A 25,054-nucleotide genomic window follows, 5' to 3' on the forward strand; every position below is an offset into this window, starting at 1 on the left:
CAGCCATCAGGCTCCTCCATCCATGGGATTTTCCAGGCAAGTGTACTGGAGTGGGGTGCCATCGCCTTCTCCAGCTGGTCAGAATGGCTGCTATCAAAACGTCTACAAACAATAAATGCTGGAGGGTGTGGAGAAAAGGGAACCCTCTTACACTGTTGGTGGGAATGCACATCAATACAGTCATTATGGAGAACAGTGTGGAGATTCCTTAAAAAACTGGAAACAGAACTGCCATATGACCCAGCAGTCCCACTGCTGGGCATCCCACCAAGGAAACCAGAATTGAAAGAGACATGTATACTCCAATGTTCGTTGCAGTACTGTTTATAATAGCTAGGACATGGAAGCACCTTAGATGTCCATTGGCAGATGAATGGATAAGAAAGATATGGTACATATACTCAATGGAATATTACTCAGCTATTAAAAAGAACGCTTTTGAGTCAGTTCTAATGAGGTGGATGAAATTGGAGCCTATTGTACAGAGTGAAGTAAATCAGAAAGAAAAATACCAATACAGTATATTAATGCATATATATGGAATTTAGAAAGATGGTAATGATGACCCTGTATGCGAGACAGCAAAAGAGACACAGATATAAAGAATAGTCTTTTGGGCTCTGCGGGACAAGGCGAGGTGGGATTATTTGAGACACTAGCATTGAAACATGTATATTATCATATGTGAAACAGATCGCCAGTCCAGGTTCAATGCATGAGACAGGGTGCTCAGGGCTGGTGCACTGGGATGACCCTGAGGGATGGGATGGGGAGGGAGGTGGGAGGGGGGTTCAGGATGGGGAACACATGTACACCCGTGGCTGATTCAGGTCAATGTATGGCAAAAACCACCACAATATTGTAAAGTAATTAGCCTCAAATTAAAATAAAAAAAAATAATAAAAAACCCAGATGACAAGTAACAAGTGTTGATAAGGATGTAGAGGAAACAGAATCCTTATGCACTGTTGATGGGAATGTAAATTGGTGCGGCCACCAAGGAAAACAATATGTGAGTGTTCCTCTAAAAATTAAAACACGGTACCACCATATGATACAGCAATCCACAGGCTATATATCAAAACAGGATCTTAAAGAGATACCTGCATTTCCTTGTTTGTTGCTATTATTATTATTGTTACTATTATTCACAATAATAACAGTCTAAGTGTCTGTGCATGGATGGATGAAGATGAGTATATATTTATAATATATATGATGGAATGTTGTTCAGCCATGAGAAAGAAGGAAATTTTGCCCTTTGGGACAACGTAGATGGACCTTGAGGGCATTATCCAAAGTGAGATAAGTCAGACAGAGATAAAGACTGTATGAGTTCATTTATGTGTGGAATCTAGAACTGAACTCGTGGAAGCAGTAGACTGGTGGTTGCCAAGGCCTGAGGGCTGGGGGAGATGGGGAAATGCTGGTCAAAAGGCCCAAACTTCCAGTTATAAGGTGAATAAGTGCTGGGGATCTAAGGTACAGGATGGTGGCTGTAGTTAACCATACCTGTATTACATATTTGAAAGTTGCTAGAAGAGTTCATCTTAAGTCTTCTCATCACAATAAATAAATGGCAGTTATGTTACTGCCTGTAGAATTACATTCAAACTTATCATTTCGTGATATTCAAGGCCCTCTTAGAAATTCAGTTATATTTCCAACTGCTCCAGTGGAATTCTTTCATCTAGCCAGGCTGAATTATTGGTTGCTCAGATAGATACCGTGTGTGTGTGTGTATATATATATGTATATACAGCTATATGTGCGTGTGTGCTTACGCTACTTCAGTCATGTCCAACTCTTTGCGACAGTTTAGACTGTAGCTCAGCAGGCTCCTCTTTCCATGGGATTCTCTAGGCAAGAATACTGGAGTTGCCATGCCCTCCTCCAGGGGATCTTCCCAACCTAGGGATCAAACCCACGTTTCTTATGTCTCCTGCATTGGCAGGTGGGTTCTTTACCACTAACCACCTGGGAAGCCCCATGTACCTATATATACACACATATATGTAGGTGTGTATGTATATATTGTCTACAGCAGTTGAATCTTGAACAACACGGGTTTGAACTGCGCAAGTCCACTTATTGTGGGGTTTTTTCAATAGTAGATACTATAGTACTGCACGACCCACAGTTGTTTGAACCTTAGCTGCAGAAGACTGTCTGTAAGTTATACTCAGATTTTCAACTACCTGGAGGGTTGTTACCCCTCACCCCATTATTGTTCAAGGGTCAGCTGGAAAGAGAGAGAGAGAGTAGTTTAGGTGACTTTTTTGCTTTTTATTTACATATTTTTGGAAGCAACTTGGTTAAACATGGAACCTGGCATCTGCCTGAGCTCAGATCTCTCTATACAGCTTTCTAGCTGTATGCCCTTGGGCAGACTGCTCTGCAGTTCTCTAAACCTCACCTTCCACAACTCTAATACCTTATTGTCTTTATTAGCCTGCCCTTGCAAGGATGAAAAAATTTTAATTCCTATAAAATCTCCAGTTCCTGGCAGATAGTAATGCACAGAGGAAGTACCCCTCTCTTTCTTCTATATGCAAATATATTATAAACTCTTCTGTCTGTCTGTAAATACAAATAATCTTTATAACTTTTAATGCTACCCAGAAGTAAATGTGGTTTGAAGAAATTAATGTTATACAAATAATCAACAGTCTTCTTAACTTTCTGTTTTTATTAGGAAATGGGGAAGAATCTCGCATATGCAGAATTATACTGTGTGCTAGAAGTTGTTCTTAGCTTTTATTTATAAACACCTTTTTATTTCATAAACCAAATGAGAGGAAGACATTAGCCTCATATTGCTGATGAGGAAACAGTGTCCCAGAGAGGATGAATGATGGACCTAAGATTACATAGCGAATGCGTGTGTGCATGCCAAGTCACTTCAGTCGGGTCCGACTCTTTGCGACCCCACGGACTGTGGCCTGCTAGGCTCTTCTGTCCATGGGATTTTCCAGGCACGAGTACTGGAGTGGGTAGTCATTTCCTTCTCAAGGGGATCTTTCTGACCCTGGGATCAAACCCATGTCTCCTGCAGCTCCTGCATTGCAGGCAGATTCTTTATGGCTGAGCCAGAGGGGAATCTCCTCGAATAAATGGTGGAATTTACTGGCTACCACAATGTGCTGCTTCTTACACCAAATGACATCAATAATTTCTGTAGGTATGGTGATTAGAAATTCGGACTAAGAGTCTAATAAAGGATTTTTGTCCCAGTAAAATGCTGTAATCTCTAGGCTATGTTCTGTTTTGGAATATTTGACATTAGGCCTATTTCATAGGATTCTGGAATAGGGCAGTAGAGCTTTATTGACGAATGTCAGTCAGTCTCACCAAATAGCTGAAATTGTGAAAGTGTGTCCAAATAGCTGAAATTGTGAAATTTCAGTGCTAAAGACTATGATGTTGTCAAAGACCTGTAGAAAGAGAAACAATTGTTTTATCAGTTCTCTCTATTCTTCAGTGTTCCTTAACCCTCTGTCTGCCTTCAGGAATGCCAGAATTACCTAGAAAATTCTAGCCCAGTTTTGAAATACACTGCCTTGAGGTTTATCAGTTTGCCTTGAGGTTTTTGTTTTGTTTTTTGCCATTGCCTGATTTTGTTTTTACCACAGACCAGTCTCATTTGTAGAATCAGAATCCATTGGCGGTTAGCAGATGTAGACACTATGTCTCTTTAACATTCAAACAGAACCTTCAACAGTATTATCCCTGTGAAGTTATCTTATTCAGTCAGAAACGTGACTTCATTCCAAATCTCCACTAACAGCATTTCCTCAAGTAGCCTTCCAGCAACTAAGGACATTATACATAATTGATATCATTCTCCCAAGTCCCATCTAACCAGTTTTTCTGGATAGACTTCAATCTGGTGGGCTTTTTGGTTGTTGTGTTTACTTTTAAGACATTTATGCTTTGTGTGTGTGTATTCAGCTGTCTGTTTAGGAAAGCTGGTATTTTTCAGGAAATTTAGTATTGGAAAATTCCAATATTCTCGATTTTCTATCTTTGTGAATCTTATAGGCCATGTTATTGTTCTTTTGAGAGGGTGAGGTTTGGTTCTGGTTCTACTTTTATCTGGTTTTTGCTTATTAAGGAGCAGAGTAAGTGAAACCTAACAATCTGTTATTCCTCAGTCTTAACCCTTTTCTCTGAGAGCTGATGAGACTTTATGGACATTTTTTGTGTCTTTTATAAATCTCCTAGGTCTTAGCAAGAGATCTTGCAGAGAAAGTTTGATCTTGCAGACACAGACAGCTGAATACACACACAAAAAGCATAAATGTCTTAAAAGTAAAAACAACAACCAAAGAACCCACCAGAGAAAGATGTAAGTCTTCAAGCCTGAGCACCGGTTGACTTGCCTTTATCAGTATTTAGAGTGCTCTTACCAATGCAGGAGATGTGGGTTGGATCCTTGGGTCAGGAAGATCCTCTGGAATAGGCAATGGCAAGCTTCTCCAGCATTCTTGCCTGGGAAGTCCTATGGACAGAGGAGCCTGGTGGGCTACAGTCCATGGGGTCACAAAGAGTCAGACACGACTTAGCACGCATGCATCCTACCAAGCATTCTATCAGAATTTCTTTGCTGAACCAGATTGTTCTCTTGGTTTATTTCTACTACTACTATTGCTCTTAAAACAAACATGATAATAATTATAATGACCTGATGATCTATCTTTAGCGAGGATTCATAGCACATTATTTTTTAAAGGAAGAGAAATAGAAGGAAAGAGAAAATACCAATCTACCTTTTTCCCCTAGTCATTGTATTCCAGAAATGGGACAAAGTGGATCCTTTGGTCAGATTTCAGTTTCATATGAACTGCCTTTTTTCTCCCTTTACTTTTCCCTGATGAAAGACGCTTTCACACGTAGAGATGGGAGAGCCAAATGGTGTGTGTGGCAGAAGGATGTTTGGGGAGGAATCTGGAGTATGTGGGTGGTGCTTCTTTTAGGACAGCATCTTCTAGATGACTGCATTGACTCCATAAAATATGTGTGCCTGGAAAGAACAAGCAGAAGTAATAAAGACTGGCCTCAGATTCCAAGTGATCTTGGTACAGTCATTTATCATGGTAGTTAGATTTAAAAAGACTATTTCAGACGTGTGTGTGTGCACACGCGAACACTAACGCTTTAGAGGGGGAATGATGCAGGAGGTGTGCGTGTTCCTTAGGCAGGTGGTGACTGAATTCAATAAACTGTGGTCACAGCCCTGTACCAAGGATGCAGATGTTTGAGTGCTGGGCTGGTGAAGTACAAATTTGGCCACATAATATGGGATTAAATTTCTTCTTAATTACCTTAAGAAAGAAACATATTTTAAATGAGCTAACTTCAGTCCTAACACTTCGTTCTTCCTGTAACTTTTGCCACAAACGCTCTGCTCACACATATTTTATGCCACTTCTGATGGGACTCTTATTTATAATAATGATAATAACTACTCTTTATTGAACACTTGTTTTCTGCCAGCCACTATCCTAAGTTCTATATGTATTCATTCGTTTAATGTGGGGATGGGAGCTACTTTTATCACCCTTGAATAGATAAGGAGATTGAGGTTAACGAGCCTCCTCAAGTTCACACAGCCAGCAGAGATTGGAACCTGGCAGTCTGACTACACAACTTGTGCATTTCGTTTTGTTGTTTGTTTAGTTAAAATTTTTTTTCTTTAATTTTTATGCCATGTTACCTCCATGTTTCTGTAATTAATGCATATGTTCTATAGACTAAGGCCCCACATAAAGACAGCTGTGGCTGAAATTATGACCTCTTAGAAATTGTTGCCTGTTTTTCAATGCTTTAATGAAAGAGAATTTTTAGTCTTTAATTTGTGGTTAGAGTTCACCAGTGTATTTTTCCCAAATGCTCAATTATTCAATAGGTCTCCTTTTCCCACCTGCCAAGATCTTTATTTTTGAGGTTTTTATCTTCTGCTATGTCTTCTCCATATTCTGCTTTACCGACTTGAGTACAGAGGACTTCTTTCTTTCAATACATTGAAAACAGTAAATACTGCTTTTTAAAACCTATTACTCTTAATATAATTACTCAACTTTTGCCTTTTGATGCTCACTGATAAGACAGGTACAGTCAGTTACACCAAATGTGTAACTTACACACTTAATCAGAAAAGAAAGAATAACAATTTAAGTAATGTGGGCAGTTGCATCTTCCCTGGAACATGTGCCCTGGATTCATGGGCATGAATCCTTTTATCCTTTTAATTGGTTGTTTGTTTTTTAATTTTTTTTAAGTGTGTACCTTTATTTTTTTAACTGAAGTGTTTCTTCTGTACTGGCGTGCAGCTGATTCACAGTGCTGTGGTGGTTTCAGGTGGACAGCAGAGGGACTCAGCCATTCATACGTAGGTGTGCCCCTTCTCCCCCAGCCTCCCCTCCCATCCAGGCTGCCACATCACACCGAGCAAAGTTCCCTGTGCTCTACAGTGGAGCCTTGTTGGCCATCCGTTTTAAATACAGCAGTGTTAGTTACTGTGAGCCACTCACCGAGGGTTTTTCACTCTGCTGGGTACAAGCCAACAGCGTGAAAAAAAAAAAAAAAAGTAAGCAGTTCCAAGGCTGAAAGGAAACCTGGCTGTGCCATGCTGACTGAAAGAGAATGTGCCGCTCTCTCGTGGGTGGGCTCAGGGCAGTTTCAACCAATGTGCCATTTCTGTCTCAGGTGTTCCATGTTAGAAATAACTCTCTTGTAAGCTGTGACTTCTCTGCATTGAATGCCTGCAAGATGCCAGGCACTACGTTAGGTACTAAAAAGATGAAAATTTAGTTTTGCCCTTCAAATAATTCACAGTTTGACAGCTCACAGACAAGGAAGGGCAACTGTAGGTAATAGGGAGGAAGATAAGAGTATCATGGGAATTAAACAGGCAGATGTTTATAATTGCTATATGAGGCAAAATAGTTTGGATATGATGTTAATTAAAAAAAGAATCAGTATGGCAAAACCAATACAATATTGTAAAGTAATTAGCCTCCAATTAAAATAAATCAATTTTATTAAAAAAAAATAAAAGGAATTAATAAGTTTTTTTTTAACATTGTTGTATGTATAGGAATGACTTGCTACATCCTCTAGGGGTTAAAAGAACTAGAAGCAAGAATTTCCGGCCTGAAAAATCTCTCATACCTCTGTGTAGTTCTCACGTATGCGAATCTTGACAGTGTTCACTTGATATCATGCCATTTGAATTGTACCCGTCCTTGCATCATACTTGTTCCCTTTCAGGTTTCTATATATGCTGTCCCAGAAAAGATTGGTCAAGTTCAGCATGCCTTGGAAACAACTGTGAAGCTTCTTGACTTTTATCAAAGCTACTTTGAAATTCAGTACCCACTAAAGAAATTGGGTAAGAATCCAACAATGCCTCCAATTTCATTACAATAATAACTTAGATTTAGGTTGCAAATTTTTTCAGAAAGAACTTTTGCCAAAGTTATTTCAAAGGGAAACCAAGAAACTCTGTTAATTGTTTGCTTTAAGAATTGTTTGTATGTGTTAAGATTATTTAGATTCCATAGATACGTCTGAATATGTAGCTTAAAGCATTTAGAAGTTTATGGGACTGTTTCAAAGGTGCTGTGTAAGTAGGGATTTACTTAGGGCTTAACCTGGAGTTGGACTAACTCCAATTTCCTAAGAAATTCCTAATTCAAATAATAATAGGAGTAATGAGAGCTCAGGAAAGCAAGAGTACTTCAGTGTCATTCAACAGGGTGCTGATTTTAGCTGGAAGAGTGTTGGCCCTGCCTTCTGTCCTCCTTGTTCTGAAAAGTTCTTCACTGTGAAGGAATTAGATCTCCCTTCTCTTGCTAAGGGACAGAGCAACAATGACTCTGTAGGTGGTTGATCAGATCTTCTCAGCTCACAGGTAGGTAAGGAGCACATGAGCTAGAAAGTTTCCTTTCCCTGCCTCTGCTGCTAAGTCGCTTCAGTTGTGTCCGACTCTGTGCGACCCCATCCCTAGGATTCTCCAGGCAAGAACACTGGAGTGGGTTGCCATTTCCTTTTCCTAGGAGTATGTAAAATGAACTTACTGATACAGTGACCTTACTGATAGACCACTGGGTAAAATACTTGGATTTAACTAAGGAGTGCCTTAGATGGAGGAGAGTTGACCACTTCTTTCCTGTTATATCCAGACTTGGTGGCTATTCCTGACTTTGAAGCAGGAGCAATGGAAAACTGGGGTTTGCTCACCTTCCGAGAAGAGACACTTCTGTATGATGCTAATACTTCTTCAGTGGCAGATAGAAAGCTGGTTACTAAAATCATCGCTCACGAGCTGGCCCATCAGGTATCGGCAACCAAGGCTATTATATCTCACACCTGTGGTCTGTTCCATGTCCTGGAGTTTTAGAATACATTGAGATGCTAATAATAATTCAGCTTTATATTCTTTCATAATACAATGGTGCTTTGTTTTTTTTAACACAAACTTAAATTTTTGGATAAAAATGTTGTCTAACAGTTGTTATAGGATTTTACAGTTTATCAAGCATTTTGACTTCCTTTATCTCTCTGACATTTTATAACTTGATGGGGAAGAAAGTTTTCCCTGAGTTGCACGCCTCTTCTCCTTGGACTATAGTAGTCAGGACTAGATTTACCGTTTTGTCTCCTGCTAAAAACTGGGTTCTTAATTTGGGATTGGGAAGGTACTGGGTATGATGTAGAGAAAAGGAAGGAAAATTATATGGGTGCATGACCCTCACTCTTTCTTCCCCAGTACCTGGTCCCTCTCGTGCCCTCGATGCGGTGTTCATCAGGGTCGGGTAGTCGGGGTGTCCCGACGGTGGGAGGAGGTAGGCAAGAGTGGGATGTGCTCTGGCCGATTGACCTCAGCCACAGTCCGCAGCGCGCCCGGCCTTGTGAGGAGTTCGTGACAGGCTGGCTAATGAAGCGAGTGCTTATCTACTCTTACAGTTACGCATGTAGACAGACTTTTTTTTCGGGGACCTGCTCCAGGTCTGCCATTCCTGGGGCCGGCCGTCACCACGGCAGGAGTGTTTCCCTTGTACTTCTGTACGACTTAGAAGTCATCTTCTTTTTTTTTTTTTCATCTTCTTCTGAAAGAGGTTTTTAAGATATTAATCTTTGAAAATATGCTTTTGTGATTCTCCATAGTGCTTTGTTTCAGTACCTAATAATCTTATCATTTTGCTGATGGTTTGAGCCGAGCCCTTGGCCACAGTGACTGAACTGCACACTTTTTATTAACCACGCTTATTTCAGGGATTTTTGAGATGCATTTTTTTAGGGGTGTCTCGTCTTCTTTTTCCTTCTTCTTATTACTTCATGGAAAAAAGCCATTTAAAAGTCTTTCTGATTTTATTTATTTGTATGCATGCCAAATTTCTTAGGGAATGTTTGAATTCTGTTTTGAATCATGTAAATACTCAATGTGGTGACTGAGGAGAAACATGCAGCCCAGGCTCTCTGACTATAGGAACATCCCTCATATAGACGTTCATTTTTTGGTTGTCATGATGATTGTAGACATGATGGAAAATAATATTGCTAAGTTGATACTACAAAGTAGAGGAATTTATCGAGGAAATGTTTTAATGAGGTGACTAAAAACAGTTTTTGTCTACCTAGTATACAGCATGTATGTTAAACTGATAAATAAGCCAGTTGTCTTTGTTTGTTTTATTTAAGGTAAAATGTTAAATTTATAATTTTACTTTAAAAGTGAATTTATTCAATGTATGCAGTTTTACTTTTAAAGTAAATTTATATTACAAATACAATTTATTTCTAAGACTTAAAGTTGAATATAGTTTGTTTTAACTACAATAAGTATACTTTTAAGTAGTTGTAATCTGGTTATAGGTGATAAATCTGACAATTCAATTATTAGAAAATTCCTGAGAATGTGAAGTTGGTTAGTTGTTTGTTCTTTCCCTGCAGTGGTTTGGTAATCTGGTAACAATGCAGTGGTGGAATGATGTATGGCTAAATGAAGGTTTTGCTACATTCATGGAGTATTTCTCTTTGGAAAAAATATTCGGAGAGCTCTCCAGTGTAAGTACACTATTTGTCAGGCCCACTGTGAATGCCAGGAAGAAAAATAGTCCAGTCATACTGGACATGTATTTTCCATGCATTTGGAGCAGTGAAAATATTTCTAGAAAAATACAATAAAACTGAGCCATGTTACTGATCTCTATACCTCTTGAGATTTGACAGTGAAAATTGTGCTTTTAGGTACTGATGTATTTCAGAAAGCAGAAATTATGTGAAATTACTTTAGACTTTGTCATTAAGATGAACATTTTAAATTGCTTTGCTAAATTCTGTGTTTAATAGATGTGGCCCTTCTGCTTTAAGGAATTTAAATAGAGTTGAAAAGCATTTTTTTTTTTTTTTTTTTTGCAAAACAAAACTTTTTATCCTACTTATAGAGAAGAAATTAAGACATTTTGTGGCAATGCTATTATCACTGTGATCATTCTTACAACAGTGATATACACGTTGATACAGACAAATAATTTGCTCTTTTTAGGTCCAAACCATATTTTGTGCCCGTTTCAAAGACGAGGAATCCCATTCTTTTACAGAGAGCATGATAATGTTGTTACTGTGTTCTTAGACTCTCCGGAGATGTTTCTTCTCCTTAGAGAGATTTGGACATACTAGGTCGAATATGGGAGGAGGGCATGGCAGCCCACTCTAGAATTCTTGCCTGGAGAATCCCCATGGACAGAGGAGCCTGGCGGGCTACAGTCCATGGGGTCGCAATGAGTCGGACATGACTGAGCGACTAAGCGCACAGCACACAGCTCAGGTCGTATATGACAGATACTGCCGAATAATTCAAGCAGTAAATGGAAAAGTATAAGGATCCCTTTCTACTGTAGAATTCTGTGACTTTCTATTAAGCTTCTTGATTGTATGATCCAAAATTGCTTCAAAAGACGAGTACTCTCAGAGCTTTCAGTTTGAAATTTTTGTGTAGGGCCTATTCAGAGATTTCAAGTGGTAAAATGAACTCAGTTTAAGCTAGAATATTAATAAGCAAAGTAATGTAAATCTGGGTATGGTTCTTAATTAAACAAAGAGATATACAGTTTCACCACTTGGTGGTGCCCAGAATGTTTAAAAGCTTTTAGTATATATTCTAGAGGAACTCATCTGTTGAACTCTCAGACTTCTTTCTGTTTAAGACTTATATTTTACTTAAGAATAGCCTCAGTCGAGGGAAATGTATATTATCTCAATAGAAAAGCTGGATTATGTATGAGAAATCAACTTAAGGAGCAGTTCCTTTTTTTTTTTTTTTTAATTTAAGGTTTTATTTTACAAATATTCACTAGCCATTTTTAAATAATCAAATGAACATCTGGATTTAGCATATGGTTGCTTTAGTAATAAACTCTTAATTTATCCTAGTGCTGTTGTTTAGGAAACACTATTTTTGTGGAAGTTGTAATTTTATTTTCAAATTTAAGGAATACGCATAAATGTCACATTCTTCCTATATCTTCAACAGATTATTTCTAAAGTTTAGCGAAGCTAGTTGATTTTTTTTTTATAATGACCTTAAACAGTAATTAGTCTAATTCCTATCAATAATTACTAAACTTGCCTCTGTCTTTAATTCTGTTCATAGTTTCTTTATTCTGTTTCATTTTTTGTAGTATGAAGATTTCTTAGATGCTCGATTTAAAACCATGAAAAAAGATTCGTTGAATTCATCCCATCCAATATCATCATCATCTGTTGAGTCTTCAGAACAGATTGAAGAAATGTTTGATTCTCTTTCCTATTTTAAGGTATTGCCATGCACAAAAAGTACCTGGAGTGGGTTACAAATTAATTTCATACGTAAGCAAGCTGCCTGATTTAGATTATTTTAAAGATTAAACAGTATTATTTTCAATTTTCCTGTTAAATTTTTAAGATGTTTGCTTCTACTTAAATCTGGATCTTAACTTGATCTAGGTTTTTCTTTCTTTCTCTGTCTCTTAAGTTCTCTAACTAGTATTCTGGCTAGTTAACCAGATCTTATAGTAATGTATCTTTTAAAATTGGATCGCCGTCCAACGATCTAGGTTTTTCTTTCTTTCTCTGTCTCTTAAGTTCTCTAACTAGTATTCTGGCTAGTTAACCAGATCTTATAGTAATGTATCTTTTAAAATTGGATCGCCGTCCAACGATCTAGGTTTTTCTTTCTTTCTCTGTCTCTTAAGTTCTCTAACTAGTATTCTGGCTAGTTAACCAGATCTTATAGTAATGTATCTTTTAAAATTGGATCGCCGTCCAACGATCTAGGTTTTTCTTTCTTTCTCTGTCTCTTAAGTTCTCTAACTAGTATTCTGGCTAGTTAACCAGATCTTATAGTAATGTATCTTTTAAAGTTGGATCGCTGTCCAGATCTACAGGGAGAATATGTCCGGGGGAGGCTCTAAGCCTTTGGCTGTGTTATTCAGGACTGAAGTGTGTTCCAAAGTCAGAACTGCCAAAACAGGTAAACAAAAGGAGATTTTTTACGAATCAAAGATTCTATTGTAGAATTAGAAACATAGACTCCAGGTATGGAAGTAAAGCAAAAACAGAAATTTAAAGACCTGATTAGGATCATCATAAGTCAGAGAATAGGAGAGGCGGGTATCACATTTGTGTAGGGAAGGAGGGCTGAATTTTATAGCTTACTTGTCTCCTTAGTCTGGTTACCAGATTAAGATCAATAAATGGAATTCCCATCCTGAACAGAGAAGAAGATATACAAAGCATATGAGTTACAGTTCATGTCATCAAGAAACAGAGAGTTTAGGTAGAGAGTACTTGTGAAGCAGTAAGAAAGAATGTGTGCTAAGGGAATGGTACAGAGTATTTTTGCCTGGGATCATGGTGAGAAATTTCTTGGAAGAACATGGAAACTAAATAATAGGAAAAACATATAGGTAAAGAGCAATGGGAACAATAGAATAGGGCAAGAATGGCATGATGAGGTCTGCAAAAAAGAGTCAGTAATACTAATGGGCAGGGAATTTTTGTTTAGGGGGTAAATGTTTGCAGTGGAAGCCACATGTAGGGTAGGGAAAGATGAGAAAGGTAGGTTGGAGCTCAGTTGTAGAAGGTCCTGAATGCCATCAGGAATCTGGACTTTTTCTATAATCAGTGGGAAGCTTTAAAAGATTTTTAAATAGAGGAATGGCTTTGAGATTCAAGTGACTAGGAAAATTAACTTGCTTCAGTTTACAAAATAGATTTAAATGGAGAGAGACCTAAATCAGGAAATTGCTGCTGAAGTTGAAGCATGAAATGGTAAAAGTTTAAAATTAGGAGTGGTAGTGAGAGTGGAGGGAAACTGATGGGTGTGAAAAAACCCCTGGGCAGAGGGAACTGCTTAAAGGACCTAGTGATAGGTCAAGGCAGGTGAAGAAGGAGGCAGAAATGTTTTCCAGGTTCAAGCCTGACTGGCAGGGAGAACGGTAGTTCTGTTACTAAATGAGGAAATCAGGAGTACAGTTAGCTATATGAATATATTCCAATTAGAGCTACTGCTATGGGCTGTGATTTTTAAAGCCCATCCTGGCGCTACCAATAAAGAAAATTTTACAACTTGCAGTTCTTTTCTTACACAGAACAATTATTTCAGGATCTCTTGTTATAGAGCTCTTTCTTTCTCTGACCCCCATCCTCCAAACCCAGAATTCAGTGTCTTCTGAGCATCTTGCTTCCATAACATACCTTATGCCTGTCAGTATGGTAAGTACTTATTTCAGAATTGGGAATCTGGCAAATGTCCCATCCACAGAATTGAGAAAAATAGTTCACTGGATAATTGTGTATAAGAAGAAGTGTCAGTGTTTGACAGTAAGTCATGTGTTTGGCAGACATATTCTATTTGATCTTCATAATCTTTAAGCCTAATTCTGATGCATGTTGCCTTATGATAATTCAGTCATTTATCAAATTATACAAGTACCAACCACGTACCTGGTGTTTTCCTAGGTACCGGGAATAGATCAGGAAAGAAGGCAGACTGTCGCTTGTACCATGGAGCTTCCATTTCTGGGGTCAGAGATAGGGACATACACAATACAAATGAATGAAAGATACTGTGTTGGTGGTTAGTGAGGATATGAAAATGAAGCACAGTAAGGAGAATGAGAATGACAAGGGAAAGGCTGCTTTGTATAAGATGGCTGGGGAAGACCACTGATAAGGTGGTATTTGAATACCATCTGGACGATGTGAGGGAACGAGCCATGTGGACTTCTAGGGGGAAAATGTCCCAGGCAGTGGGTATAACCAGTGCACAGGGCTTGTGGGCAGACATCAGTAGCATAGTAGGTCTGAGACTGCTGTCCTTAGAAAGGCATTATTGTGAGGCTCGACCTTGGCTAATTCCTGGCAGATTGGATTTGGGGAGAGTTCTCACCATTCCCTGATAAGAATGACTCACTGTGCCCACACTGTGCGAACAGTGTAGTTTATGGTAAATATCTCCTTTCCCTCTGGGAGTCTGGAATTTTGGTCCTTGCTAGCAGAAGATACTTGCATGACTGGCCTCCCAGTAAAAATCATGGGTACTGAGTCTCCGAGGAACTCCCCCGATAGCCAGGATTTCATACGTGTTGTCACAAGTGGTCGCTTGGAGAATTAAGTCCTCTCCATCCTGCAGAGGACTTTTGGAAGCTTGTACTTGTTCACCCCATGAGACTTTTCCCTTAGCTGATTTAGCTTCACGTCCTTTCACAGAAATATAAATCATGGTGGTGAATATGACTGTGTACTCAGTCCTGGTCCTGTGAGTCCTTCTACCATATCTGGGACTTGTTTTGGGGACCCACACAACTTGAGATGAAGATTGGTTGGCGTGTTTAAGCACCAGCAAGGAGCCAGGGTGTCTGGAGAGGAATAAATGCAAGGGAAAATAGTAGAGGAAGTGAGAAGGATTATAAGGGGCCAGATCATTGTAGATCATCTTATTAGATTTGATAAGGACCTTGATTTTATGCACAGTGGAATGAAAGCCATCTGAGGAGAGGAGTACCATCGTATGGTTTATTTATTTTTGGAATAAGTCAGCCTTCAACATCACGTGGAATCAAGGTGACTAGTTGGGAGGTTGTTGTAATAGACCAGTAGCAAGGAAATGGCGACACAGATAAAGGTGATAGTAGTGAGCGTGATAAGCCACGTTTGGTTTTGAAATGTACTGTGAAGTTTAGTCCAGTAGAATTTGCTAATGGATTAGATGTCGAGTTAAGAGAGGAGTCGAGGATGACTTCAAAATTTTTGCCTAAACAGCTGGAAAAATGAAGTTTTCATTTGTTGAAATGAGAAGACTATTGGAAGAGTATATTTAGGACAAGAAGGAAGAAAAGGTCAATTTTTGAGTAAGTTTAAGGCACATAAGTGGAAATAGTAGGTGTGTAATTGGATATGAGCCTGGAATTAAAGCAAAGTCTGGTTAGATATATAAATTTGGGGGTCATGTAAAAGCCCTGTGGTTGAGAAGATCAACAAGAAAGTGACTTTAGAGAAGAAAAGAAGTCTGAAGATTAAATGCCAGGGACACTAAAAGTTAGTCCTTGAGAAAATAAGGAGGATGCAGCAAAAGAGAGAGAGAGGGATGCCCAGTGCACAGGGGGGGAATCAGGAGTGACATGCCAAAGCCAAGGGCAGGATGACTTTCATGGAGGAGCGAGTGATCGGTCATATCAGATGCTGCTCGTGGCTGAGCCTGAGAATTGACATTGGTTTGACACCGTAAGGCTCACCAGTGGCCTTCATAAAACCACTTCCAGTGGAGTGATGATGGGTGGAAGATAGCTCAAGAGGAAATGGAAACAGAGCAAATGAACACGGCAAATGCAGACAGCTCTTTTGAAGAACTGACTTTCCGAAGAAGGGACGAGAAATACGGTGATAACTGGAGGAGGCGTGAGGTTAAGGAAAGGAAGCACGACTTCTGTTTAAAATGAGAACTGCTGGGTGGTTTTTTTTTTTTTCCAAATGGAGTGTTGCAGTGTTACAGTGGAGAGGAAACGTTAGTGATGCAGAAGAGAGGGGGACTATTGGGCACAAGAATGACTATTTAAATTTATACAACAAGTACCACTGAAGTGTGATACAAAAATAAGAGAGTAATAAGTATTAAGTTCAGTTATATGTATCTTGTAATCTTGATGACTTAACATTGCTACATTTTTTTTTATCAGAAATTCAGTCATTCAGAATTTTTTGCATTTGAGTGCCTTCTATGTAGTAGGCATTATTTTAGTCATAGGAGTTGAGCTCCTAGCTTCTGTTTTTCCCTAAATTAGCTTACAGTCTAGAAGAGGAAATAAATACATCTCTATAGCAGATGCAGGAAGTGTGATATAAATTGCTTTTGAACGTGGAGGAGGTGGTTGCTGTTTTAAAACTGGGGATGGTGACACGCATCATAATATAGCGTGGCCTTAACAGTTCCACGTCTGACTCTGAATTATTAGTGTGTGCTTACTACCTATATACACATTCATATGTTCCGAACATATTTGAAGTGACTCTGCAAGAAGAAGAGAGGTCTTGGATACTTCAGAAATTTGACACCTTAAAACTGGGAATTAATGTACTCTCTAGCAAAGAGACTTCTGAGAGTTCAGCTGTGTGCCCATGAAGTCAGCTGGGACTTCAAGCACAGGGGGTGGGGGGGGGGATGCCACAGAAAATTCAGCTATTTTTAAAGTTAAAAATATATGTATAAACACTTAACTTTTTAATATTAACACTGAAACATCGAGTAATCGATAGACTACACAAAATGGCCCATAGAAGAATTAGTGCACATAGGTATTTTTATTTTTCAACTTCTTTAAAATAATTTTTAAAGAATTGGCCATAGTCCACAACTGGTTACATGAAACAAAATAACAGCGAATTATAACTGGGTTATTAAAGTGTTTGCTTAGAATGATTGTATTTTGAATGTTCAGGATTCTTATTTCTATAATCTTATTGTATTCTATTATTTTTGTCCGTTTTTCACTTTTCTTTTTTTTCTTTTTTGGAATAGGGAGCTTCCCTACTATTGATGCTGAAAACTTACCTTAGTGAAGATATATTTCAACATGCCATTATTCTTTACCTGCATAATCATAGCTATACATCCATTCACAGTGATGACCTGTGGGATAGTTTTAACGAGGTAAGTGACCTGGATATTTTATTTAGCTCTTGAAGTAAGAAGAGAGGGGTTCTTGTATTTAATATTTTTGTCAGGTATGTAAATAAGCTATGGTATCAAGGACAGTTTTTAAGAGACAGAGGAATGGAACTTAGTGTATAAATGTTTATGAGTAAAAGCACAGAATTAAAAGTCATGAAATGGAAGTACTAGGCTTAATTGCCAAAAATAAAAAAATTGCATGAGGCCTTATATAAGCACCTTTAGTCTATATCTTAATCTCTATTCCTACCTTGTAGGAAAGTTCTCTTTTCTAATGTTTTTGCCGTTTTTCTGCCTTCATTCGTGAATTTTTTGCTCTATACTTTGCCCTGTGACTCTTCCTGTCTTTGGTGGCCATACGCCACTAAAGTGTTACAGATGACATGTCACAGTCTGGCGACCATAGCTGAGTTCTGCCCTCGGATCATTTTGCTGCTTGGATTTGGTTGTACCTACAGATTCTAACAAGTAGTGTCATTAGTTAGAAGCTATGCTTTGTAACAGTGCCTGAACTCAGCTTGCATCACACGCACACATGCTGACTGCGTAGCCTTGATAAGCCTTTGAATTTGTTACCCTCATCGAGATCAATGGTTTTTCATGTTTTGGAAGATCACAGACGTATCTGAACATTTGATGAAAGTTATAGACATATTCGCCCCAAAATCCACAAAGATGCAAGATGTCACACACAGTTTCAATGTTTTCTGGATTCTGGGTGAAGAACCCCTGCTCTGAAGCTTTTCCATATGCTCTCTCTGCTTCCTTGCTTTATCTGAAATTTGGTACCTTCTAGTTAGTTGTTAACCCTTTTCCCAGAAGATATATCTTCCCTACTCTCTCAGTTCTCTTTGAGAAGAAGGATCAGTCCTTATCACCTAAGAGTTGCTTCTAAATGATCGTTTTTCTTCTTATCATGTAGTAGTATTTCAACTGAAAGCCACATTATTTACTCTGTACTCAATGTATTATCTCCTGGCAGTTAGAATATATTTCTGCCTTCCTCACTGACTTCAGCTTTTGCATCATGGTGCTTTCCTATCCTGACCTAGCCCCTAATATTATCCTCACATGTTTCAGCATCAGCATCAAAATATGCACTGGCCTCTTCATTTCAGTTCTGTTTCAAAGACCCAGAAGTGCCTTGCTTTGGGGCAGTTTTGTTTTCTTCCCAACCCCTTGTCCAGAAAGAAATAGATCAGAGCCATTGAACATGTACGGTTAGTATCACAGTGCATTTAGAAAGATTTGCTCCATCCTTTCTGGCTTTAAATAAGTAGGTGTATGTCAACTGAGGTAAGGCCAGTCATAGTGGCCTGATATTACCAAATGATTGTACCATTTTAAGTGCTTGATGATTTGAGTTGCTTGCAATTCAAATCCATATGTAATCTAGAAAAATAATTTCAATCATAAATTTAACTCACCTGCTTCAAAAATTGCTTCTTAATCATTGATACCAGATGTCTTAGGGACAGTAAGCTTTAGAGGGCCTGTGAACCTCTGACCCTGGGTTCTAGATTTTATAGATCAATTCATGTATTTTGTGGGGAAGGGACTATGTGTCTAGGAAAAAGTTCACCACTGTTTTCTAGAGAGACCTAAAAGTCTGGGCAGCCGACCTGTTTATATTTCATTCCTCTGCAGCAGCTGCTGCTCCCATTCTAGGGCCCTCCCACAGGATGAGCTCTTAAAAAGATGAGCTTTACCATTTGTAATGGACTTCCCTGGTGGCTCAGATGGTAAAGAATCTGCCTGCAATGCAGGAGACCTGGGTTTGATCCCTGGGTTGGGAAGATTCCCTTAGAGAAGGAAACAGCTACCCACTCCAGTATTCTGGCCTGGAGAATTCCACGGACTGTACAGTCCATGGGGTCGCAGAGAGTCAGACACGACTCCAGTGACTTTCACTTTCACACCATTTTGTAAAAGCAGAGGGTCTGGGGAATAAAGAGAACTCTGGATCTACCTGACTAACAGGAATAAAAGTAGTGTTTCTAATTTCTCGCCTATGTATCCTTAGGCAAACCTTCTAAACAGTAGTATTGTGACCTGAAAGAGTGCTTATCCCTTCTTAGGGATTTTAATGTACCTATAGTTGGTTTATAGCATCTGTGCTGCCTTTTTCAACATATGCTGCCTCTCTCACTCTCTTTAGTTTTCACTTATTTCTAGTCCAGGTTACTTTCTTTTTAGCAATTGCTCATTTACCTAGAGTAGAAATATAAATTCAACTCAGCATGGGTGCATTGTGGTAGGGAAAGAGGGAAAGATACTATAAACTTTTTAGACTCTTTATCTCTGAGAAAAATAATCTATTCTTCTTTCCGTAGTTCACAAACAAAACACTAGATGTAAAGAAAATGATGAGAACCTGGACCCTGCAGAAAGGATTTCCTTTAGTGACTGTTCAGAGAAAAGGAAAACAAATTCTGGTACAACAGGAAAGATTCTCTTTGAACGTTAAGCCTGAAATTCAGCCTTCAGATGCAAGGTGAGAACCCACTGTCTCTCCTGCTATCTCTTTAATGCCAAAAAAGGGCAGTGCCAAAGAACATGCAGACTACTGTACAGCTGCACTCACTTCACATGCTAGTAAGGTGATGCTCCAAATCCTTCAAGCTAGGTTTCAGCAGTACACAAACCGAGAACTTCCAGATGAACGAGCTGCATTTAGAAAACGTGGAAGATCCAGAGATCAAATTGCCAGTATTCATCGAATCATAGAGAAGAAAAGGAAATTCCAGAAAAACATCTACTTCTGCTTCACTGACTACATGAAAGCCTTTGACTGAATCACAACAAACTGTGAAAATTCTTAAGAGATGGGAATACCAGACCACCTTTCCTGTCTCCTGAGAAACCTATATGCAGGTCAAGAAGCAACAGTTAGAACCTTAGATGGAAAAACCAACTGGTTCAAAATTGGGAAAGGAGTACAACAATGCTGTATATTGTCGCCTTGTTTATTTAATTTATATGCAGAATACGTTGCCTGAAATGCCAGGCTAAAGGAATCAAGATTAGTGGTGGAAATATCAACAACTTTATATATGCAGATGACACCATTCTAATGGCAGAAAGTGGAGAGGAACTAAAGAGCCTCTTGATGGGGGTGAAAGAGGAGAGTGAAAAAGCTGGCTTAAAATTCAACATTCAAAAAATTAAGATCATGGCACCTGCTCCCATCACTTCATGGCAAATAGATAGGGAAAATGTGGAAGCAGTGACAGATTTTATTTTCTTGGGCTCCAAAATCACTGTGGATGGGGACTGCAGCCATGAAATTAAAAAAAAAAAAAAACACTTGCTCCTTGGAGGGAAAGCTATGACAATGCTAGATAGCATATTAAAAAGCAAAGACATTTACTTTGCTGACCAAGGTCCATATAGTCAAAGCTTTGGTTTTTACAGTAGTCATGTATAGATGTGAGAGTTGGACCATAAAGAAGGCTGAGCACCAAAAAAATTGGTTTTTTTGAACTGTGGTGTTGGAAAAGACTCTTGAGAGTCCCTTGGACAGCAAAGAGATCAAACCAGTCCATCGTAAAGGAAATCAGTCCTGAATATTCATTGGAAGGACTAATGCTGAAGTCGAAGCTCCATTACTTTGGCCACCTAATGCAAAGAGCTAACTCATTGGAAAAGACCCTGATGCCAGGAAAGATTGAAAGCAGAAGGAGTAGGGGGCAACAGAGGACGAGATGGTTAGAGAGCATCACTACCTCAATGGACATGAGCAAACTCCAGGAGACAGCGAAGGACAGGGAAGCCTGGTGTGCTGCCGTCCACGGGGTCACAGTCAGATACAACCTAGTGACTGGACAGCAACAACAGATCTCTTTTGAACCCTCAGGTTAGAGTGTTTTTAAATGTATTGTGATCATAAGTTCTTAGAAAACCTAACAAGGTTATACCTTTCTCGAAATAACTCGAAAAATCTCACCTTCCTGGCAAAGAAGAAACCACTCAACAAAGTATGTGTAACTGACTGAACTATTGGAAAGAGTTAATAATCTTCCAGTGTTTTCTTTTTATTACAGCTCTCTGTGGCATATTCCACTATCCTACATCACTGATGGAAAAAATTACTCAAAGCATCGATCAGTATCTTTATTGGACAAGAAATCAGGTTTGACTCTTTTAACACTTTTCTGATAAATTAGAAACAGCATATTTTCTAAAAATCTTAACCAGGCAGCAGAGAGGAGATGACACTTTCCAGTGTGCACAGCTATGAGCTGGTTCTTTGAGACACCTACAGAAAGTGTGGCTAAAGTGAGATTGATTCTGTATGCAATATCATACATAAAACTGGTCTTTCTTAATCACGCGAAATAAGGTCTGAAAAACTGCACTGAATATGCTAGCAGTTGCTGTAGAAAATAGCAAATGCTGTGTTTTTGTATTCACGATAACCATTTTATGTTACAGAGTAACAAGTAGAAGATGAGTTTCCAAAGGATACTCTGCTGTCCACTCTCTACGGTTGGGCTGGGCCCACTACTTTTTTATAAGCACCCTAGATGATTCTTAGGCATGGCAAAGGTTGATTCATGATGCAGAGTTGTAGTAAATAGTTACTACAAGATGTCCTGTAGACATAGTATACATTTCTTGATAATGAGAAAATAGGACTAGAAAGTATGGTTGTGGAGGGTGATAATAAAATGTACAGATTGTATATGCAGACCCACAAGGGGTCTATAAAAAGAAACTGAAATGTAGTTTCTGACCATCTGTTAAATACCACCAAGTGCCACGCCGTGTAGCATCTTAATTTACATCCTGAAAACATGAGGCTCTTGCGTTCTGCAGGACTCGTTAGTGGTACTTGAGATTCATGGAAAGGGAACATTTCTTGTTTGAATTTGGATCTGGTGTTCAGCCCTCTATCGCTGAGAGGGAAGTATAGCTTAGTGACGATACGACTTTGGAGCCAGGTTGCTTGGTTCAGTCATACGATTTTAGGTGAGCTATATGACCTCTCTGAGTCTCTTTTCCTAAGCTGAATGGAGAGAGTAATTGTACTAAAGTTATAGTGTTATGATTTAGTTCATTTAGTTCACATTAGGATTTAGTTCATTTATATGAAGCACCTAGAATAATGCCTGGCACTTGTCATGTGCTATAGAAGTGTTGGTTATCATTATTAATGTTACTAATGAAAAAAATAATTTCAAAGCATAACATATCCACATTATGTAAAATCCAGAAGATGGAAAACAAAGTTTATTACTCTCGTAACTATTCTGATGACTATTTCTTTCTAGTAATTTTTTTAAAATAGTTTTTTACTTGGGTTGATGCTGTGTACATGTGATTTTTGTATTAATATTTTAACTTTCACTAATTGACTTATTCTTCAATTACTGCTGGACACTTGATTTACCACTTGGTTCTATTTTAAAAATGCCTCAATAAAATCTGAGTTTTTGAATGCTTTCCCATTATGAACTTTTCATAAGAATGCTTCTCAAAAATGATGGCTGTGTTGCCTTTTGTGGTTTTAATGCATATTCCCAGTTGCCCTTCTTTTGTGTGATAATAACTTACAAGGCCAATTGAACTATATGGGCATACCAGTTGCATTTCGGTCTAACTGGAGTGTTACAGTAATTATTTAAAACATTAAGCACAACTGATGATGTCATCATATCTTTGATTAACACAGCATAGCTGGAGGTGCAAGAAATTGCTGCCTTCTCTGATTAAAAACAAAACCTCATACTTTCAGTGGGCCTTGCAAGCGGTCTCTGACCTAAGAGAGAACAAATAATCCCATCTTGTATTTTTTTTTTTTTCCCATCTTGTATTTTTGAAAGGGACCAATACAGAAATTTTGCAAACCTCTCAATAGTATATAAGTTTTTGGTGGTATCAGAAATAACCAGACAATAAGAAATCTGCTTTTATTAGCCTTTTACTCTTTTGGCTCAGTTGGTAAGTCAGCTTTTTAAGTCAGACCCCAAAGTCATGCCCGTGTTTTCCTGCTGTAACCTTTTCTTTCTAAGCACTCTCTTCTTCCACTGCACAAAAATTGTATCAGCAGCTCAAGCACGCTGTGCTGCCTCCTGTCTCTGGGCCTTTGCACATGCTGTTTTCTGTCCTGGAAGAGCACTCTTGCCTCTTTTGACTCCCTGGTTTAATTCCTATTCACTCTTCAGATCTCAGCTCATCCACTGCTTGTTCTAAGGGGCACTCCCTCATCCCAAGACAGGTTAGATGCCTCCCTTATGTGTTTTAATGATATTTTCTACTTTTAATATACTCTGGTTGTTTAGTCCCTAAGTCATGTCTGACTCTTTCTCAACCCCAGGGACTGTAGCCCGCCAGGCTCTTCTGTCTGTGGGATTTCCGAGGCAAGAATCCTGGAATGGGTTGCCATTTCCTTCTTCAGGGGATCTTCCTGACTCAGGGATGGAACTCTAGTCTCCACATTGGTAGGCAGATTCTTTACAACTGAGCCGCTTACTTATATCTGTCCCCACAGGAGATGTATCCCCCCATTGAAAGTGGATATCTTAGTTCCACAAGTCACTTTTGCAGTGCTGGCACCCTGTAGGCACATAAAAACTTATTGAATAAATACATTTTAGTTTATAATGGAGTGACTCAAATGTCACTGTAAAAAGCTCTAGGAGCGGAGCGTTCAAAGCTTGGTGAAAGGGCAACTTCTGTTTCTCCGCATTTGAAAATATTCTTAGTAAAGGAGAATTTGTGACATGCACTATAATGTGGCCAGTTTAATCTAGAGGGGGAACTGAGGCAACGTATGACGAAAGCAGTGTCGGCCACTTCCTCTCCTCAGCTGTGCTGTTTACCTTTCCTGGCAGTTCAGGTTTTGAAAGTCCACACTGCACATGTCTGTCCTTAGAAATGGTGTTTGACCCTGAGAACAGTTGAGTCGTCTTGGTTCCTGATGCTCCTGTGAAGAGCCAGTTTTGGTTTCACTGAATTTTAGTCTTCTCTTTTCTCAGAAGAAATGTAGCACAGACGGTGACACAGAGGCTTATTTTATGCCCTTATGACATTGGTACAATGTGTTAACTTGGTGGTCTGTTAAATCCGTAGTCTATTTCCGTGAGTTCTAATGCCAGGGTTTCTGGGTTAGTCCCTTAGTTCAGTAAGATGTAGAAGTTATATGTGGTCAATATTTTGGTCACTTTTTCCCCATGTCCACGGATTTTGAATGGTTAATAGTTTTTGTGCATAAGAAGGGCTGAAATGGGACTGTTTTTCTAAACCACCTGTTGAGGAAATTACACCAAAGTGTCTCCTTGTTCCATCTCTTCCTTCCTCTCCCCCACCCTGACCTCTCTCTCTCTCCCATTTTATTTTCAAACCTAACCTCTTTCGCTAGAGGACATTTTTATATTAAATCTACCTTGGAGCATTCATGTTTCTAGAAGGACATCACTGCACCATGAACATTTTTCTGAAACTAAAGGACATGGCACTGAAATGAAAGGCAGTTGAAAAAAGGGAGGAAGGGCATGTAGATAGGATAGGATACTTATCACGCGCCTTTACCCCTGATGAAACAAAGGGGAAGAAAGGGGTATGGGAGAGAGAGGAGTGCTTCTGAACAGGGGGGGATGTAGTTCAACCGTGTGTATCATGCTAGCTCTCTGGAGCAAGCCATACAGGGAATTTTTCAGCTTTGTAGTAAAAACATGTCTTTTTTTGTTTCTGTGCTTTAATGTTTCTTTATAAAACAGTAGTTGAGTTTCATAACTCATTGACAAGTGTTTTTTTTAATCACTATTAGATTACTTAATCTGGGCTTCTGCCATTTAACATCGGAGTTACTCTTTTTTTACTGCTCAATGGACTGTG

The 25,054-nt window shown here is 38.9% G+C and overlaps 1 protein-coding gene across 2 annotated transcripts in view; it reads left to right on the plus strand.

Annotated features, from left to right (window-relative positions):
* The window catches only part of LNPEP (leucyl/cystinyl aminopeptidase), a 102,204-nt gene that overhangs the window by 52,748 nt on the left and 24,402 nt on the right, over nt 1-25,054 (plus strand). For both annotated transcript variants that reach the window (XM_010831959.1, XM_010831960.1), the window contains exons 5-11: nt 7,273-7,393; nt 8,187-8,341; nt 9,958-10,071; nt 11,688-11,822; nt 17,063-17,194; nt 19,549-19,709; nt 21,259-21,347. In XM_010831959.1, the coding sequence (XP_010830261.1) occupies nt 7,273-7,393; nt 8,187-8,341; nt 9,958-10,071; nt 11,688-11,822; nt 17,063-17,194; nt 19,549-19,709; nt 21,259-21,347 (907 nt within the window). The remainder of the gene's footprint in view (nt 1-7,272; nt 7,394-8,186; nt 8,342-9,957; nt 10,072-11,687; nt 11,823-17,062; nt 17,195-19,548; nt 19,710-21,258; nt 21,348-25,054) is intronic.

Source organism: Bison bison, unplaced genomic scaffold, assembly GCF_000754665.1.
Source record: "Bison bison bison isolate TAMUID 2011002044 unplaced genomic scaffold, Bison_UMD1.0 scf7180017864533, whole genome shotgun sequence".
Lineage (NCBI taxonomy): Eukaryota > Metazoa > Chordata > Mammalia > Artiodactyla > Bovidae > Bison > Bison bison.